At 36.2% G+C, this 22,048-nt stretch overlaps 1 protein-coding gene across 1 annotated transcript in view; it reads right to left on the bottom strand.

The window, feature by feature from the left end:
* zbtb16b (zinc finger and BTB domain containing 16b) overlaps positions 1–22,048 on the bottom strand; it is a 50,558-nt gene that overhangs the window by 23,944 nt on the left and 4,566 nt on the right. Inside the window, exons 3-4 of the mRNA XM_026282540.1 lie at positions 9,989–10,086; positions 2,773–2,859 (exon numbers count right to left, since the gene is read on the bottom strand). Coding sequence (XP_026138325.1) covers positions 2,773–2,859; positions 9,989–10,086 — 185 coding nt within the window. The remainder of the gene's footprint in view (positions 1–2,772; positions 2,860–9,988; positions 10,087–22,048) is intronic.

Genomic DNA, 22,048 nt, shown 5'->3' with positions numbered 1-22,048 from the left:
TTAATAATATTCTGGAAACAGTTTCATGGCAGGTATTAAATAAATAAATTAATAAATAGTTGGTAAATTTCTCAATTCCCATGCCACAGATGAATTTTGTTCCCAGAAACGGCTACATCAAATGAAAACCCTAGTTTTTATACAGGAAGGCTCTCTTGGCTCCAAAGAACCCAGGACAGAAATTTTTCGTTTTGCTTGCTTAAGTCCAAAAAATGTATGTGAGCAATGACAACAGCTTTCACTTTACCCTGAGTGAGTGATAGCAGGAGCCCAGCGGTAAAAAGGCTTCTCAAAATGGATGAGGTATGTTTTCCCCTCCTATTCACTAAATGTGCTGCCAAACTGAAACGGAGAGTGGGATGTTTACAAGTTTGGGAGAGAAGGTATAAAATTCTGGGCATCGTTAACACCACCTCTGTGTCGACATGCATTAAGTATTTATACAGTGTGTGCCACAGCGAGTTACAGTTACATGCCAACGTTTTAGAGAGGGTTATCGTCTTTCTCCCTGCGGAACACAGGTGACAGATATTGCAGAAGCATCATACCCCACAGTAAAAATAATACAAATATATTACAGAGTCCTGGTTCGAATCCAACTGAAATTCAGAGACTTTATGAGCCGGCTGCCATGGAAACATTTAGCACCTCAAATCTACGCAGATGACAAAAGTATGGCACCTTGTTTTAATTAGGACTCAACCTTTATATAGACTCAACATGTGGATCATTAGCCCCATGAAACGTTTTTATACCCAGAGAGCAAATTAATTAGTGCAGTCTGGAATACCTGTGATAGACTGCATCCTCTGATGGCAGTCTCATAAGCCAATGAGTAACAGAAGTAAATAAGGTAGAACTGTTGGCTATATAGGACGAGGTATAGAGATTAGAGCTCTGCGATTGGACTGAAGTGGCCAGGAAAATGTTTGGACAAATAACAAACACTTACAAATATCACTGAACTGGATAACGTATAACAACAACCGGAACTCCTGTGTTTCTCAGAATTAACTTCTCCTTACTTTTTATCATTTCAAATTTATTTTTGTGAAATGTTTTGATTGAAAAGTGTTTTCATAACACGTTTCATAACACTTTTATTATTATTATCATTTATTTATTTATTTGCAGTGACATTGAGATATTTATAATCATGGCTCAAGTGTCCAGATTCTTTATGGGATCACTGTTCATAGATTCAGGGACATTGGTGGCATTTTATTCCACATTTTTTTTGATACAAATAATGGAGTGAAGACAGGAAAGATGCAGGAATGGGTTCAGAAAATGTCACAAATGAAATGAACTCAAACTAGCATTAATATGACTATGTCTGTTAAGTCCCAAAAGTATTATTACATACCAATTACACACTCTCTTCGAGTCTGAATAGTTTTCTGTGAATAGACGGAAATTTAAGTTGTTATTCCCAGCTGGTAACCTGAGAAAACCTATAACCGGATCACTTATTTAGTGAGATGAACAAATCAGTTCAACCCATGAATGAATCATTCAGCTCGATTGTGAACTGAATCAGCTTACCCCCTCCAGTGAGCTGTTAAACCGAGAACCGCTGTGACCGAATCATTGATTCAGTGAGGATTCACTAATGAATGAATCAGTTCGTTGAATGAATCATTTCAGTCTGATTTGTGAACCGAATCAGCTGGTTTATTGAAAATGGATCAAAAGAACGACCTGTTCATGTTATCCAGTTCTTGAACCTCGACTTATTTAATATTTATTTTAATTATGTATCCAGTTTTAATTATGCTCCAGTGAGCTGTTTCCCGAGACCCTCTGTGACTGAAGCATTGATTCAGTGAGGGTTCACTCGTGAATGAATCAATATATGAATGAATAATATTTTTTTGTGAACCAAATCAGCTATTCCGCCGAAACTGGATCGAAAGAATGATTTGTTCATTTTATCCAGCTCTCAAATTCAACTCACTGAATCAAAGATCCAGTTGCAGTGGTTCTCAAGATAACAGCTCACTGGAGGAGAAGATGACTTGATCATTTCTGGCTGTTCCTTACACAAAGCTATCACACGGCTTGTGAAGACTTGTAACATAACACATGAAAAAAAACAACAGGTTAAGTAAACGATGACAGCATTTACAGTTTCTGTAGTCGACTACAGTTGAACGCCTACATACATGCTTCATTTTGTCCTGACAGAGTACACTCAGGTATGCGGCAACAAAAACAAGTTTACACTCAGTACAGTATATCATCCCATGCCAACCCCTATCAGAGCACACTACATACCTCACCTAAAATAAGATTATTAAAATGTCTCTAGTACCGCTGAAACCCAACCTTGCAGTCATCAGATGTCAGTAAATATGAATATTTGACAGGAGGGTGGCAGCTGAGCGCTGTTGGCATGTTAATGATCGTGCCAGAGCGCCGATGACTCACAGGCCCTGGTAACTCAGCACAGTCACTCTAACAAATGTACGTGCCATGTTTAGACAAAGTGATGGAGATTGGTGAAACATGGCACTGCTGCTGTGCCAAAGCGGTGTGCCGGCCCTGCCCTGTGACAGCAATATTATTGGCTGAAATTTTAGAGGGCACCGAAACCTTCCCTGCTGAATTATAGAAGACTATCTGAATGGAGTTTTGATAGGGTCATAAACGTGATTGCTACTGGTACATGCATGACGCATCTGCACTTTACTGTTGTTTTTTTTCCACTGTGGTTAACTAGGGTGATGTAGCGAAGTGGTTTGCGGTTAGATGAGGCAAGAAGGGTCCTACCTGTGTGAGTCTGTCGATGGGCTTCCAGGGCGTCTTCCTTGGAAAACTGAGCGCCACACTGATCACATACTAGCGCTTTTGGTCCAGCTGGAAGAAAGAAGAGTACAATAAAAGTTAATACCAGTTGGCTGATGGCTTAATTGGGAACAACAATTTTAGTTTTAAAATAGAAGTTAGAATTAGTAGTAATGCTTAGTATTATTAAAAAGTCATTTTAGTGTGTTTGTGTGTGTGTGTGTGTGTGTATATATATATATATATATATATATATATATATACACACAAATATATATGAATAAACATATGATATAGATGAAAATAAAACTTATGTTTAAAAATATCTAGGCATAAGTTTGTACTAAATTTACTAACAATGTAATAAAATCACTAAAACGGAAATAAAAATAAATTGAAACGAGATATAAATATGATATGTAGTATTTATTCATATTTTGAATTCGCTTTTATTTATATTTTATTTTAGTAATTTTTTTGTGCATTTGTCCTTTTTATTATTTATTTAAATAATATTTTTATTTTAGTTTTAGTGCTTTAATTAAACAGTTATTTCAGTTAGGTGCCAAGGTTTTTGTAAGTTTAAGTTCCTCACCTACAGTAATATTTATATTTCATTTCAATCCAGCTTTATTTTTGAATAGTTTTAATTTTAGTTAACAATAATACCACTGACATTAAATTGCTGAAGTGATAATCTGACCTTCGCTGATATAAATGTAATTCATATCAAATATACAGAAGAAAACACCTCATGACTCATATATCTTCAGAAATCTGGTTTATCTAGCATGCCTAAATGTAACATCACATATGAGGAATATTCCTCCAATAAAGCAATTAAAACATTAATATAAGGAGCAAAATCATGAATTCAAAAATATATAAAGTAGAATCATAAAGCTGTACCGTGAACAATGTCCTGGATAGAAAACAGTACACAGGCATTATTGATGATCTGTTAAATCTACATTTTAAGTTCATGTTTTGCAAATCAAAACACAAAATGAACTGAAAAGAAGCTGAAATTGTGATATTTCAAAGTATGAGTTGTTTATGACATTAAACATCATTCATTTCCCCCCAACACACATCAACAGGGTAAAATACTGTCCCTTGACAGAATCGAAGAGATGTTCTTATCTACAAGAGCTGGCAGCTTTCTCTTGTCTTGTCTTGATAAAAGACGGTAAACCAAAAGCCGAGGCAGAACAGACAGCAACATGTCCTAAAGGATATTAAAGCGCTTTGTATCTTCAGACTGATTTATGACATCTACAGTGAGTCTCTTCTTACAAACAACACACTATGCCCATTTATGATGAGTTCATAGAGAAAACAGTAATAGATGATAATCATATAGCAGGAAAGGTCATATCAGGTTGACGGACCCTCAGGCAGGTATGGCTCATGTTTTCCTGTAAAAGCAGATTATTTTGATCAACCATAATTAGTTTATCAATGCTAATTTTGTTACTCCAGAGTGAATCTCAAGAAGCCTGTCAAGGCTGTTTTTATTTCATTAATATAAACTAATAGTTAAACATTTTGGAATCAGTAAGTTTATGTATGTATGTATAAACTATATCTATCTATCTATCTATCTATCTATCTATCTGTCGGTCGGTCAGTCGGTCTGTCTATATATATATATATATATATATATATATATATACACACACACACACACACACATTCATATATATTGCTCATAATAATGTTACAATTTAAAATAAAATGATTCCAGTGAATTTTCAGAAACCATTACTTTAGCCTTCACTGTGAACAGAAAATTCAAAAGAACATTTATTTGAAGCAGAAATTTTTTGTAACTTTAAACACGGAGTCAAGTGGCAGGTTAATTCATAAAATATACATAAAATAATAAATACAATAAACATAAATTATAATAAATCAATAAATACTAATGTTATTTCCCCTCCGATTATAATAACTCTAACTTATTTTTTTACTCTTGAATCGGTTTGTAATTTTCTTTATTATGATTCTCATTTGACTGTAACTGTATTACAGAAAATCACCTTGTCTGGACACAATAAATAATGAACTGGAGGCGGTACATCATGCACTACCATTACGTATAAATCAATTTAAATAGTGTAACATAGTTTTTTTTTTACATTACGTTAATGAAAATGAGAATTTTTCACATTACCATACTGAGAAGGTGTGAGGGCTGCTTAATTATCCTGAAAAGAATGTCATAACGCAAAAAAAAAAAAAAAATCTTGATGGTCCTAAAAATAGGCTATGCAAAACTCACACCATTAAGACATCATTAAACATATGAATCACCTGCACAGATGGAAACACATTTACAAGGTGTACAAATGCGCACGCACAGAAATAAAAGAATCATTTAACCCAGTTGCAACTAGCGATCCTTAATAACTGGACTAAATAACTGTTCTGATGGCCATCAACCGCCTGAGGGACTCCATCTATTAATAGTATTAGATCCACCTGTGGAGCTGCTGGCCCATTATGAAGTAGGCCAGGCTGTTTCCATCACTTCAGAAATAATAAAAAGCTCTCGATAAACCACACACACCGAACAAGGAGAAATGGCCGGCTGATGTTGCTTTTTCTGCACATTTCATGAGGGACAAGACCTCAAGACGAAGAAGCGAACAGCGTCTTCGGTTCACCACGCATACTGTAGCTTGGACACAACATCTACAAAACTATCGCTTCTGCTAGCAGGTTTTTACCATTTCCTGCAAGACTCTGTACCTCAGACTCAGGAAAAAAAAAAAATCAATAAAATCCAAATGTATAATGACCTTTGGCTCATCAAGTATCTATTTTCACCAAGCTGGTCTGAAATGGCTTTATTATGACTCATTAAAGCACCCACAAGCTTCGTGAAGTCAGCCAGCTAGCGCCTAAAATTAGCCTCTTTCCACATACACTTTCTTCTCATTCCTTCTGGACGACAACCAAAGCCCTTTAAAGTTAAAAAATGCACTCATTTACAGAATCATTACAAACCATGCTCAGAAATACTTTGATGGCGTGACTCATCAGCGCCAGCGTAAATTACGCCTGTGAGAACGTTTCTGCTGCGCTTGAATGAAAATGCTCAGTGTTTTCAGGTTTATTTTTGTCTTGTTAGTAAAAGATAAAAGCTACAGTTTAGGTCTTGCTTTGAAACCTTGATGGTTGCGTCTCAAAATATAGTGAGCTACCTACCTAGACAGCTTTTATTGTGAATCATGTGTCATTTCAGCATATCTAATTTGTTCTATTTTGATGCAGCCATGCCCGGTTCATGCAAAGCAGATCTCACATTCAATAGGCTTGTGTTCTGTTTCAGACAGCACATTGTGCACTGTACTGCCCATGAAAAACAGCCCCAACAGCCTCCAGACTGGCTGCAATCACCCTCCATCAAAACACTTTGTCTGGCATACAAAAATAAGATTCAATCTTGTGCTGAATACCAAATTAGAGCATTAGAAAACAACGGCTTCTGCTACTTGGCAACCATTGGGATGTAAAGCAGCAAAATCCAATGACGGGCCAGAAGATCTAGGGCTTTTGTGCACTATAAAGAATGAATAAGATTTGTATTTTTATTTCCCCCTTTCCCCCATTTGTAAAATAAAGACTCAGGTTAATAATCATAAATTGTAAATGTTTGGACATCAACACTGAAACAACTTTATTTATCTTATTTGCGAGAGACATTCGAATAATAGGTCATGGTGAAAAACATCATTAAATAATGGAGGCACAGAGGTCGTAATATTAAAGCAGCTCTCTATATAAATATGCCCAATAACAACAGCCTTCTCTTGTATGCTGACGTCCGCAGGTCCGTGAGGTATGAGTGTTGAGTGTTTAAATCCATCCGGTGAAACAGAAGGCACTTTCCATGAATAAAGTGTGAACTAGGGTCTGAAACACTTGTATTTATATATTACTTATATATTATATATATTCTCTTTTTCATCATATGGTCAGTGAATGGTACCTAAAATGGTTCCTAAATGGTACAATAACAACATCAAAAACAACTATAATAATAATTATTAATAATAATAATACATTTGTCAACCTAAAGAGATAAAAAAGTAATATGGGAACTTTCTTGGTTATGTAAGGTTTGCCATTTTTTTTAACCCTGTTATCAAAATCCGGGGACATTTGTTTTTTAAGTTGAATTTAAATAGACACAATATATTGACATAAAATACATGAAAATAGCTCAATAAATAGATAAACAATTTTTTAAAAAGCCTAAAAACTAATTATAACTGGGTTGAATATTTAGCCCTAAATTTGGGTAAAATTAACAGTCAGTTTACCAAGATATCACAATTTTGAGGACTGTTACAATTTGTAAAAATAGCAAATAATAAATAATAATAAACAATACATATACATAATAATAAATAATATTAGTAATAGTATTGAAATATGCTATTAATATATAACAAATAATTATAAAAAATAAAACCAAATAATTAAAATATTTTTTACAAAAAATTTTATAGAAATGTCAACAATATTTAATATAAATAAATAACCATTTTAATAATACATTTGATATTCAGTAAGCATTAAAAATCAAATGTATTTGGCAAAAATGTCTTTACATAAATTATTAAAATAGATAAATATATAGTTAAACAGACAAATATATATATATATAAATATATATATATATATATATATAAAAATTACAATAAAGACCAATTCTACGAATAATTATGAATAATAATAGTAACAGTATATAAAATTACTCATATAAAAATACTATTACTATATTATACTAAATAATAACAAACAATAAATGAAATATGATATTTTGTAAATGAATTTAAAGTAAATTCAACAGATTGTTCAATAATGAAAAACATCTTGCATATTGGAAGGTTTAAATACAGTTGAAGATGTCAAGACCACTTTTTTATGGGCATTAGACTAGTTCCTTTTTGTGTATATTTAGGATACACTAAGTTACATCGTAGTATACTGTATTAATGGAAAGTGTCAGAACCTGGCATGGTGGCGCATGTACTGTAGGGCATGCCCTCGGACGTAACCCTTTAACACTTCAACCGCAGCACAGACGTCTACTCCATCCTCTCCAGCCTACCTCCAAAAGGGGCCTGCAGTCAACATTTCTGTTTTCTTTCTGCATTTTTGTTTATTTAGGACTCCGCCAGTGTCCTCCCCCCACCCCAGTGCTCACACTATTTTGGAGAGCAGTGGCTTGGAGAGCAGTCAAGTTTGATTAATTTTGGGATTTGGGTACAGTATGTTCCTGGACACACATCTGCGAGCAATCATAAATGCTCCAGAATGCTGGCAGAACATCCAGACCTGCCGGCAGCTGATGATGTCATCAGTGCGAGGGAAGAGCTGGCGTGTCGCCAGGATCCGAGCGCAGGGCTTCTCCCAGACAGAGAAAAAAAAGAGAGAAAACATCTTGACAGAGCTTTTCAGCCTGAACGCTGCGCATGATGAAGATTCACTCTCGTTTCTGCTTCGTGCCGCGTGTGAACAGGTGTGACAGTGGATTACGAGCAGATTAAACGTGGGAGTAACTGAATATTGCTGCCAGTGTTTATGATATTGATTCATAACAGATTAGGAGGGTTGAATTTAGGGAAAAATAATAAATCTCTTCCTCTCGCTTTGATAAACACGCAAAAAAGAAGCAGACAGAGAATAAGAGATAAAAGAAAGAGGGCTTTTCAGTTCATTTGGCAAAGAGAGCTGTCAGAATCTTGACAAAAACGTGTGCTGATAAAGTCAAGTGAGGTGGGCTTCACAAAACCCTCCAGAGAGAAGACTACAGACTTAATCAGACAGATGGACACACTCTACTCTCTCTCTCTCTCTCTCTCTCTCTCTCTCTCTCTCTCTCTCTCACACACACACACACACACACACACACACACACACTTCCTGCAGCTGGTTTAAGTGTATTTCCCCTTCACTTGAAACAGGACATTCCCCTCTAAAGCACAATCTAATTGTGGGCGACGTCTGAATTCAATAAGCATCAAACACAGCATCCTTGATACTGAGGCGAGAGCCTTGACCTGAAAAAGTAGGTTTGAATCCTGCCTGCAACATGTTGCAATGCCATTTCTCCATGTTTCCCAAATAATGTTGTAATTGTTATAAGCTAGGACATAACAGAACTACCTATCTAAATAAATATTTTATATGTAGTTTTATTATTAAAAAATAAACAATTATGTTTTTTTTTCAAAACTGGTTTAGCATGTGATTGTGAGTGAGGTAATGTTGTGTGCTGAAATTTTTATTAACTAGCCGTATCTAAATACATATGTAACGAAAAGTGAAAAATGAAGCGATTTTTTTTTTCATAATAATAATAATAAAAATAATAATAATCATTAAATGTGTAATTACCTTTTTTTTTTTTAAATAGCAGAGTTTTTACAAGTGGCATTTTTATGGAAACCCCATGTCGGTCGGCTAAATAATACACTCTGTTAAGCAAAGACTGAAAGGGATCTTAAAAAAGAGCTACAATAAAAAACAGGATGACAGCTGGACAGCGTAAGCCCAAAACACAGAATCTCAACACTAAACTTCATTTTGCAGTCTGCATCTGGTTTATTTTATGTCTATGGTTATGCAACAGACCCTTTTGAAAACTAAAATCTGATGGCAAAAGTTCGAAGTTAATAGCACACATCGGCATGAAAACAACACCACACACTTACATAACATGTAACAGCATCATTTCAGCATGATCGTTTAATTATGGGTTTGGATGTATATAAACAGCTGGATCCACCCCTCCCTTAAGCGAGTTTCTGTCCTACACCTCCTCATTACAATAAGAAAAGAACAAGCTGGCAAGATTCACTGTACATACTGTACTAATAATGTGGCAAAGTGCCCAGACTGGATCTCTGCCAGGCTTGAAATGTAACAGTTGAGACACATATGGGACTGGAGAGGGAAGTGGGAAGACGGGGATAACCAAACACTGCTTCACTAATAGAAGTGCAATGCTCCATCTGTTACATCAGGTTATGCGTGCAGTACATGGTGGACAAACACGGGGCAACAGGGGGCTGACACTTGTTGCACCACACCGATCACGTATCACTTGTGCAATGGCACTGTACTCTATGTTTTCTTCCTTATCGGGACTACATATCACCATGTTATTTACAGGAGTGTTTACCTGAATGAGACAGCATGTGCATCCTCAATCGTAAACTGTCCAGGAACTGCTTTCCACAGAACTCACAGCCAAAGGTCTTCACTCCGCCATGCAACTTCCTGTGGATTAAACATTAATAGATTGAACCAGTGTAGCTTTACACAGTAACTACACACTTTGAGATTGAGAAGGTCAGATCTGGCCATTTTCTTGACCCTGATGTCAGTTTTACAGGCAATTTGTGCTTCCCAGTGTGAAAATGGCATCAGTGATTTCTCTCAACGAGTTGATAAATTATAGATAAAATATATAGCCAAGTACATTCATATTTACTCATATTGATAAAATATATTTGCTTAAAATGTCATTTCTGCACCACCAGCCTCACCAAACGGAATAGAGAATATAATGATTGTTTTCAAACAGATTTCTGACCCTCCCCTAATCTGCCATTGGTTAAACAAACAAACAGCCACACCCCTAAACTCACACTATTAGTTCAAAATGTTATGTCGGGTTGTTCAGAATGCTCAAAAAGATTAAACTTTGATAACTGCCATAATCTTGCAAATGACTGATAAGATCAAACCATATTTTATATAAAAAATAAACACTGATCAAGTTGTTTGATATCCTTTCACGTATTAAATCTATTTATCAGCAATGAGAGTGTATTGTGCGTGTTATTTTTTGGCCGACATCAGTGTTGTGATGTTCAGTGTTGGAGAACTGCATTCGCTGTGTACACCAGCTTGAATAAATCAAATTCTCCAAAACACCTCCTTGCACATTCCATGAAAGAAAGCAAGCATTCCGTTAAAAGAACTATTCCTTTACAGTTAAAAAAAGAGCAGTTTTATTTAGGAATGCAGTTTCATAAAGCCATGCTTGATATTCTAAACACGCCTGCATCTGTGGCTCATAGTTAATTTTGATGATTCTCTCGACAGGGTGCTGTGAAAGGTTTTAGGTTTAGGGCACATACTTCAAAGACTCCAGGCACTCGAAATATTCATCAAGCAGGTCTGAATCAATTAAGCCTAATACAGGAAAAGCTGTTAATGAACTGAATAGCATATGCCATCATCATCTGAGGCTTAAAATAAACCTAGACCTGGATTCGAGAAATGCAATGAGCTTGTCTACAAAACCGTAGCGGAACTAGCTTCAGCAGAGCTATGAAATATTTACCGTCCAGACGTACTGACCCGGTGGCTTGATAGAAAACATTTATGGTGTAGTTTTATCAAAAATTAAACATGCCCCAGAGAAAAGGTACACAAAGAACCTGAACAAATATATACACTCCTTTCCAATGAAGTAGCTACAGCCACGAGCGAACCGCAAGGCCCAAAACCACCCGTCAAAGTCAAACATAGGGATTGTCCTCTTAATCTGTCCTCTCGTTCTAAATATTTGTTTTAATTAAAACGTATTAAATGCTCCTGAAATACCCTGGCTGTTCGGTATGTTTAACTGAGTCACGCTGTACATATCAACGACTCGTCCCCCGCCCACTCCTGTTCCCTTCTCTCGCCCGAGTCCTTTCATGTGAATTCCAGCCACACACAGACACAGACGCACCGTCGGCGCGTGCGCTGCATCAACGAGCAGTCGAGCGAACCCGCTGCAGACGTAACCTTTATTCCTGCTATAGAGCCCTTAATTATCACCACTCCGCAACCGGGGCGATGCCAGACATGCACGGGCTCATTATGAAAAGGGGCATATCATTTCACCTTGAAAAAAAGCTATAAACTCGCTACCACTGTCATGGTAAAATATTAATACCAGGACATTCTGTTGAAGATCATTCAGAGTAATGGAAGCGAATTAGCTTTCTATTCCAATTCAAATAGTCAACACCCATCATTTTATTTGACCGAGGATGTCTGCTGAGGTCATGTGCCATTCGGTTGAGGGTGCAGACAGAATGCGTGTTAGCTGCATTTCACAATCTGTAGCATCTGCTGCGTCGTCCCCCTTTGCAGCCACAACACAGGGTCTGAAATAGACCGCCTGACAGAGCCCAGCCTCCCATAAGCAATATCCACTCAACCGCAGTGGACACGTTGAGCACCGCTGTCGGCAGCCAACAGACATTATCTACAGATTTGTGTGTTTGCTGGAAAATAATACTAGTGTTGTCTTACTGAATGCAGCCTCGTGGCTTGAAAATGGCATATTATTGTGCAGCTAAGCTTTGAAAACATTGTAAAGTAATGACTTGGCATAAACCAAGCTTTTTGGCAGTACCACATTAATGCAGATGTTTGATGGTTGACTGGCAGATTATTGAGGTTAACTAATGTGTTTAACTAAATCTATTCCCTTTGTTCAGCTTTATAACGCAGCTTTTAAAGATAATTATTAAAAGATGCAACTTTTGTAAAGGGTTTTAGCAAAGCCACTAGAGGGTAAGCCTGCAACCATTAGCCAAAAAAGCGTTATGGCTAATGCTAACGACAAGGAGACCAGGTGTTTTTTTTTTTTTTAATCAGTGTCAATGGAGGAGAGGCTTCCATTATACATTCTCTTATAGTAAGTAATCTGGACCCTCTCATCTCCCAATAGTAAAACAATCTCTGTTTTTAGTATGTTAGCAGTATGATTTGCCTCATCCAATTTAAGCAATTTAAAGCATTGACTCTAAAGCCATCCAAACACCTCTTTTGTAATGAATTGTTAAATGCACATCCCAAAATGCACATCTTTATCCGTTTTTAAGGTCTCACTGTTTTTCAAAGTCTCACCCTATTAGCATTTGATGCATTTCACCAAGCAGTTGTTTTAATGTATGCTGTATGAAGGTGTTTTGGAAAAAGTGCCCGATTTGGTCTGGTGGATTTCTTTAAAGGGACAGTTCATCCAAAATTCTGTCATCATTTACTTTGTTACACTTGTACAACTTTCTTTCTTCCGTGGAAAATGTGTTTACTTTTTCAAAGTCAGCCATGTATGTTTTAGAGAAGATAATAAAATAATAAAATACATTCAAATTTTTGCCTGAACTATCTCTTTAAGAGAGATTAGCACACTAGTCAACCCACCAACAACTGTACTCAGGTTTGCACACCCCTACTACAAGTTGCTATATGATGTGATTGCTTCTGATATTATACAATTGGAAATTTACCTTTCATCTTAAAAAAGTTAATTGTGAGTAGATGATATTAATTGATGTATCATCATACCTCTCTAGCAATTTGATTGCTCTGTAACAAGAGCACCTTTCAGAAACCTCCCTTTAATCTCATTCCCTCTGTCCACTTGAATGACACGAAAGATTAAACAACACTGATCTGAGACATGGAGAAATACCTGGTAAATGGAACAATGAGAGGAAAATCAATACTGCTCGTCTCGATCCCAGTCAAAACAACCGTCATTGTCAAAGCAAATCCAAATAGACAGAGACATAAAACATCATGACAACTCACTACATTATTTAAATAGTCTAGTTTGAGCTCCAGAATCTGACACTGATATGCAGATGCGGACATTAACAAAATAATATTAAATAATCCTAACGTCAGATCAACGTTAAAACAACATTAAACATGGAAATCGAACCTCTGAAAACACGACGTGTTAAAACTTAATCTTCCGGTCGATTTAAGTACACCTGCCCTGAATGAAACTGTTCAGACAAGGTTAGAGGACAGAAACAATCTGTAAAGATGACGGCCCATTTGTCTCTACAGGCCTGTGTTATACATTCCTATTAAAATGCAGGCATTAAAATGTCGACTTTTTCAAAGGAGACAAATTGTCGAGTTGTCTGTCTGAGACAGGGTAAGCGCTTGTGTTTCTGGAGTGGGCCACTGGAAGTGGCTTTGATTAATGGCAGGCCAGAGCTGAGCTGCTAGAGTACCTTTCCCACTGAGAGAGCAATTCAGGGGCTGATGTGTGCAATCGGATACTAGAGAACTGCCAAATTACCAATGAGGCGGCTTTAAAGGAAGTCTTCCCCAAAGCGGTGTGAAGAAAAGCTTATGAAGCATGAATGAGAAAACAGAAACACTTCACAAAAACCCACAAACAAATGTCCATTTTTTTTAAAAATACACCAACTGGAACCGTGACTCAAATAATCATATTTATATACAATGGTACTTAGAAGGAAATCAAAGGGTATACAGTACATGCTACAAGTATGGAAATATGCAGGGGCTCATTAACGTACAGTCATCAGCAGGCTGAAACCCAGGGGTCTACACTGGAAAGGGGGCCCACTGGTCGCAGGGAAATTATATCTTTTCAAATAATTAATTGTATATTGGTGTCTGCTGCAGTGACAACAGCATTCTGTATACAAACTCAAACACAAATTTTCAGCGACACCCTGGTTGTAGTACAGTATATAGTAAATGGTTCCATTCAGGTTTCCCCCAAAAAGTTTGCATAGTTGGTATGTTCCACGTGTTCCACCAAATTACTATACGCGGATTGCACAATGCATGCATTAGTAAAGAAGCCCAGGACAACAGTGTCTTTATGTTAACATGCAGACTAACAAGAAATACAACACTGCTGTGTGAAAGGAACTGGACCGGACAACCTTCTGTAATGTCATACATAGCAAGTTCATAAACCAGCGTGGATGTCATTTGTGTGTCAGCTGAAGGTTTTAGATTCAGTCACTGAGTTCCATCAAAGGAGCTGCTTCAAAATCTCAATTTCAAATCTGGGGATGGAAAAGTAGGAATCATCCTACTGCTTAAAGGGATAGTTCACTCAAAAATGAACATTTTATGTTTATCTGCATACCCCCAGGGTATCCAAGATGTAGGTGTCTTTGTTTCTTCAGTCGAACACAAACAAAGATTTTTAACTCAAACAGTTGCAGTCTGTCAGTCTTATAATGGAAGTTGATGGGAATTATTGCTTTAAAGTAAAAAAAAATAATAAAAAATACACAAACAAAACCAATGTAAACCCTGTGGCAAGTGATGACACATTGATGTGTAAAGACATGAAACGATCGGTCTGTGCAAGAAACGGAACAATATTTATAACATTTTTTTTACTCAAACAGCCAGTGAGTGATGCTGCTTCTTCTTCTTCTTGCTTTACGGCAGATCTGCCATATATGGGTTTAATTTAGTTCTGTTTGTGTATGTTTTTTGACTCTCAAAGCCATGATTCCCATTCATTTTCATTATATGACTGACCGACTGCAAAGGTTTGAGTTAAAAACCTCAGTATGTTTTCTACTGAAGAAATAAAGTTACCTACATCTTGGATACCCTGGGGTGAACTATCCCTTCAAATGTGAAGATCAAAAATCAGATGGCCTTGATATAATTTATTAAAATCGAGCCCGGCATGTTTTAATTTATGGTGTTCAATTATAACTATCAACTTACATTTCAGCCAGGATAGCTTTGATGGCATTTTCTTTTCATATTACCTCTGTATAATGCCTGTAAAAAGGTGTTTACTTTATTTAACAGCATTTTGCTGTTCCACAAATGCCTCCTTCTGTCAAATTGTGAATTTGCATATTTACTTATATTCACATTTTACGCAGAACAGTATTGTGAATGTTAGCTGATATATCAACAACAAGAAAAAAAATATGAAATTTGACACAATCAATTTTTATAAATAATTGTCAGGAATCTTAGAATAAAAAAAGTCTCTAAGGTATTGGGGCCTACAATAATGGTGTAGCCCAATAGCCAGGAGTTATCTTACGGCACAAGTAGGTAATAGTAATGAACTTTCTGATTGAAAATAATTACTTTCATAAATTGTATTAAGAAAATGCCAGTCTAAAGTCCAATCACCAAAGCAGCAGCTCACATGATTTAAGGTATCGTTGAAGGAACAGTTCACCCAAAAATGAAAATATGAAGGAAATACAATCACCTTCAGGCCATCCAAGATGTAGATTGTTTTATATTGGAACAGATTTTGGAGAAATTTAGCATTACATCACTTGCTCACAAATGGATCCTCCACAGTGAATGAGTGCCGTTAGAATAATTGATAAAAACATCACAATAATCTAAGACATTCACACAACTCCATCAATAAACATCTTGTGAAATGAAAATGAAAAGAAATCCATTATTAAGGCATTTTAACATCTACTTTTTAACAACTCATGAGTCATGTGGATTATTGTGATGTTTTTATTAGCTGTTTGGACTCTCATTCTGATGGCACCCATTCACTGTAGAGGAACCATTAGTGAGCAAGAGATGTAATGCTAAAAAAATGTCCATATTTGTTCAGTTCTGAACAAACAGACTGTTTCCTTGAGGCTTTATTCAAAGATTGCTTCTGGTAATTTCACAGTTCTGTCTAGAAAGCTGTTGTGCAGGTTGGAAAAGCTGCCAAATGTTGTAACAACAGTGTGATGGTTGGCCATGGATGATTAACTATAATTTTGTACTGAAAATGTAGATACATAGTGGGGCACCATAAATCACGGCCCTCTCAACAAATATGATTATTCTGTTAAACTCAGTGTCCAGGTAAGGTTATGTGCCTCACTCAATGTCAGTGTGACACAACACAAACAAGTACCATGGCAGGCCTACAGTAAACAGTCATATTTGTTACGCAATGCAGATTTGGCTCAGTGGCCTTGATAGTAAACTGAATCTTTAAACTTTAAGCTTATCTTGATATTTTTCTAAACTTTACACATCAAACAGTACATTTTAGAGTTCACTCAGTACAATAGATTATCTACCATTTGATAACACTATAATTGGGTAAATCATCTATCTATCTATCTATCTATCTATCTATCTATCTATCTATCTATCTATCTATCTATCTATCTATCTATCTATCTATCTATCTATCTATCTACCTACCTACCTACCTATCTATCTATCTAATATAGATAAATAAACATATACATAGAATAATCATTATTTACAAAAATATATACTACTTAAAATCTAAACTTACTTATATATTTACTATTTATTTTAAAAGACTATATAAAATCCAAATTGTTACCATTGACAAAAATAAAATAAAAACTATTACAACACTTAACTGTTTTAGTTTTGGAGTTGTTACATTAAATGATTATCATTAATTTCTGACATCTTTATAAGCCTGCGAATAATTCATAAGCCCAAATTTAGTCCAAATTTTGTGTATTCCTTCAAGCTTATCCACACTATGATCAGCATGTAGCTACCTTTCTAGGGGAAGGTCTGGATGTAAACTTTGACTCTTTCTCTCAGTGAGCCAACCACAGCACAAGAGTCACATTACTGGATGGAATTAGCTTGAAATGCAGACTACTGGTAATCATCCAAAGATTAAACTAACCTTTTACTTTGATCAGGAGTCTGGGTAACAAGTGAACAGACAGCAAAACATGTGGCCGAGCCAGAGAGATCAAAGGTTTGAAACGCATTGTTTGTATTTTGCCATATTACGCTAGAGTTTAGGAACTGTGACTAAAGTCAAAAATCTCAAGAATCGCCAATCAATAAGTCACCCAACCCCCAAAGCTATGGCCAGAGCTGCCAAAACATGCACACACACACTCAAATGCACAAAAGAGGGTTTGAACACAAGAACAATGTGAGAAAGAGAAGAAAAAACACCCTCAGGGCGTCAAAGGTCAGAAGTTTGACCCGACCCTAAAGAGTTGACCTGTATAGCCGTGATAAGGGCTGAAAGAGTCCTGTCTTTGCCTGATAGCAGGCTTTGGGGTGAAAAGATACTAGAGGGCTTAAAGTCTTGACAAACTGGATTCCAGAGGTCTGCGGAGATGACAGAGGTTTAAAGATCACTGGGTGGCCGTAGTCTTGTGGGACAGGAAGGGGTTGAAGAGCTAATGAAGCTTGACCAGGGCAACGCTCTCTGAAAACATATCTTCTCCGGAGGCTGGGTTATCCATTAATGGGCTCAATGTTTTTTCTTTGACCCTTTGCACACAGTGGATCATTATAAATGTCACGCTAATCTTTCAGTAAATTCATGATCTATCACTAGAGCTATCTTTGAAAGTCTTGTTCATTTAATACGTGCATTTCCAGAAATTTCAGCAAAAAACATTTATATATATATATATATATATTAGTGCTGTCAATCGATTAAAAAAAATTAACTAATTAATCGCACAATTTTTTAAAATTAATCGCGATTAATCGCGATTAATCGCAATTAAAAGACTGAAACTTTTTGGATATGTAAATGTAAAATGTAAATAATTAATGTAAACTCAAGACAAAGAAACTATTTAAATTCAAAATATGATTGTTTATTGGAATTTTTGTTTAACTTGTAACACAGATTTTCTCATGTAAACAACATACCTGCAATAAACCATCAATATCCTCCAAATTAACTGTTGGCTTGAAAGCCATATTTATTACAGAAATAAAAACACAGGCATGTAAGTACCATTTGAATTTCAAAACAATCAATGTCAATAAAAAACAAAAATGATTTCCATGTTGAATTCTAAGTGGACTGCAAAAAAATTCCAAAGTATAGTCATTGCCAGTGCTTTAAGTGGGCCGGTATGCACCAGTACTCAGTACTGCCACTTCCAAATATATCTCTTGAGCGTACCGCCACCTCTCCGTGCGCCCAGAACGTGCTTGTAGCGTACCGGTACGCTCATTTGGACATCTGTTTTAATAGAGGTTTTAATCTTTTACCTGCACTGCCAATTTTCAGAGCGCCCTTCACAATGCAAGCTTCCTAATTCATCCCACCCAGAGCAGAAACTACATTACCCATTCACCCTTAAGTTATACAAGTGAATAGCGCATGTGTCGCTTTTCCCACTGTTAAGTGTCAACAACTCAACGTGGCCGGAGAAGGTGTGTGAAACTCGTTGTGAGTTATACTAAAGCAAAATCTTGAGTATTTATTGTCTGATAAACATTAAAAACTGTCTGCGGAGGTTGAGTCGTCCTGCAGCCCCCGCTGGCTGCTCATTGGCTGCAGCATCTTTTTTCTAAGTTCTAAAAAAATACCGTAGACGGCAAGGCACAAATTTAGATATTAATTTATCTAATTAATCTATAGCCTATGCACAAAGACAATATGATCTTTTTGTCCCCTTTTTGTTTTAAAGCTTGATGAAGAGAGAGAGCGCAAGTTGCTGCAGCTGCGAGGAGGACAGTGATGCACGCGTACAGGAGTGATTGACAGTTCGCGGCACTGTGTACAAAAAATACTCCGCTACACAATTATTTCTTTATTTTCGTTTAAGCTTATTAACGTTAGCGTTACAGAAAGGTCTGATTTACGCACTGTTACAGTCATACAGTCATAATGTTTCTTGTGGCAGACTGAAGAGTAATCCGGCAGAGTTTTATACTGAAACTTTCCGTCTAAAAGTCCTTCCTTGGTCTTATCCATATTTCTTTGCACGTTGAACACACATAGGCCACAACTGGAAATAAAAAAAACTGCAACCGCGTTAATTGCGTTATTTTATTTTAACGCGTTAAATATTTCAAATTAATCTAATGCGTTAACGCGCTAATTTTGACAGCACTAATATATATATATATATATATATATATATATATATATATATATATATATATATACATGTTTTGCTTCTCAATTAAATGTATTATATAAACCAAAATACTGGTTTAAATCTAAATCTAAGAAATCCAAAATGCTGTATTTACTTAATCTAACTTTGTAAAAAACCTTAATTGTTTTTTGGAAAGCCACTATAATACTATTACTGGAAAACTAAAATATTGAATAAAATAAAATAAAAAAAATGGTTCAAATAGTAGTTTAGCATAGAAAATGTGTTTATTACTCAATTTACACAAACTGGTTTTATTCAAGTATACAACATTACATTTACATAAAATGTAATGACAATGACTGGCTGGACCTATTAGGTAACTCCAACAAACTCATTGTTAAGGGTCAGATCAGATAAAAATAACTTTTCACTTCTTATTGTTTGTTATTATTAGAATCTCAGATCTCAACATAGGTGACAAAAACTGCACAGATGACGTTATCTGCAATAATCCCAAACAGGTCTTCCAAACTTCCTGTTCAGAAGGGCATATACAGTGTCCTCCCAGGAGACTGCTGGTATGTAGTTAGGGCTGCTGTTGTAGTTAACCAGAGGATAAAGGGAGAAGCTGAGTAAACAAAAGATCTCCTGAAGCAACAGTTGAGAAGACAATAGATGAGTTCTGAAGCCCGGTGTGTGAAAGACACTCATTATCTCTGTGCTTCAATCTCTTTGCTATTGAAGTGCTTTATGTATACGCTATCATTCAAAAGTTTGGGCTTGGAAGTTTTTGAAAGGGCTTTCATAATACTCACCAAGGATCATTAAATTGCTCACTCATTTTATTTGATCAAATACAGTAAAAATTGTGAATTTTTCTACAATTTAAAATAACAACTTTCTATGTATGTATAAAGAAAGTTGTTATTTTAAATTGTAGAAAAATTCACAATTTAAATTCAATTTACAATGAAAATTCAGCTTTGCTATCACAGGATTAATTATATATATATATATATATATATATATATATATATATAATTAATCCTGTGATAGCAAAGCTGAATTTTCAGCATCATTTCTCCAGTCTTCAGTGTCACATGATGATTTTTATCAGTGCTGAAAACAAAACAGTTCTGCTTAATATTTCTGTGGAAACTGTGATGCATCTTTTTTTTTCAGGATTTTGTCAGGTTAGACATCATGTTTAATACAGTATAATAAAACAAGGCTGTGAGGGATAGACTTACAGTCTGTAAAATGGCACATGCTGTATAAAGCTCCTAGATCACAACTGTTTTATGAGGGTTCTGTCTCCTGTAGGTAAGCTGAACAATCGCTATGTTGTGAAGCAACAGCACGGTCCACTGAACACATTGTACTTCTGTCCCTCACAGCCTCCTTTTCATTCCTGTCAGAAATTAAATAATGGAACTAGCCTGACTAAGGTCAATAGAAATATTTTGCAACATTACAAATGCTTTTACTCCCACTTTTTTATATATATTACCCCATACATTTGTATGGTATGGTTTCCACAAAATATTAAGCAGCACAGCTGTCTTCTACATCAGTAATAAGAAATCAGCATATTAGAATGATTTCTGAAGATCTCTGTGTGACACTGAGTTATGATCTTAAAAATTCAGCTTTGCCATCCAGTGAAGTATTAGCTCTATTTCCTCTGTCTTTCTTGACCTCTCTGTCTCTCAATCTCTCTCTGTTTGCTCTATAACAAAAGATCTAATTAGAGCCGTGAGCAGCAGGCCAATGCCAGAGTGCTCTAGGATCTCCCACTTCCAGGGTTTCCTAAGCAGCGGCGCTGATCTGCGTCCCCAGAGCCCCTGCACGCATCAGTCGTCTCCCTGCCGCCAGCGGTGGATTGTGAGTACACATCAGCGGCAGATTAAATCCACTCAGTGGAAAGCAGGACATTCCTCGGCTCAACCATGGGACAAAAATGACATGCATGAGAGGAATGAGACCGGACCGAATCCAAAGGAGAGTGTTTGTTGCATGACTGTTGTGACGTCCAACGCTACTGCATTTATTTCACACAGATGCTTGTGCTTAAAGTCATTCAGGAGGACTGGGAATGCTTTGGCATGTGCATTTAGGTTAAGATTCATGACTCTGAGGGCCTCTCGCCATTGGGGCAAAAGTTTAACCGTTATTGGTATTAGGTCACCTCACCATGACCACAATGACCCCATGGGGCCCCATGGCTTTCATAACGTACTGTGTGCGAGTCAGATGTCAGCGGATCTTAACATCTGTCACTGTTCACAAACCAGTAAAGGGCAAGCTGAGTTTATGAACAAATATACTTGTCCCAAGTGACTGGCTAACCTACTGACCTACTGTCTGAATGTGAACATTTTAATGGTAAAGTACTTTTTTTTTAAATGTTACTGTAAGAAATAATAATAAAAGACTATTTTACTACTATTCACTATTTTGTTTATGTAAAGTGTTCAGTGCAAAAGATGTGTATCAAAATCATTGTAAACAAATAAAAATTTTAACAGTTTACCCATTCATTGATGGATCTGAACTGAAAAGAAACACCATGTATTTTAGCGCCACACTGGAATGGA

The sequence above is a fragment of the Carassius auratus genome, chromosome 15 (genome assembly GCF_003368295.1).
Source record: "Carassius auratus strain Wakin chromosome 15, ASM336829v1, whole genome shotgun sequence".
NCBI lineage: Eukaryota > Metazoa > Chordata > Actinopteri > Cypriniformes > Cyprinidae > Carassius > Carassius auratus.
The sequence above is the reverse complement of the archived record's forward strand: the minus strand, read 5'-3'. Positions and strand labels throughout refer to the sequence as shown.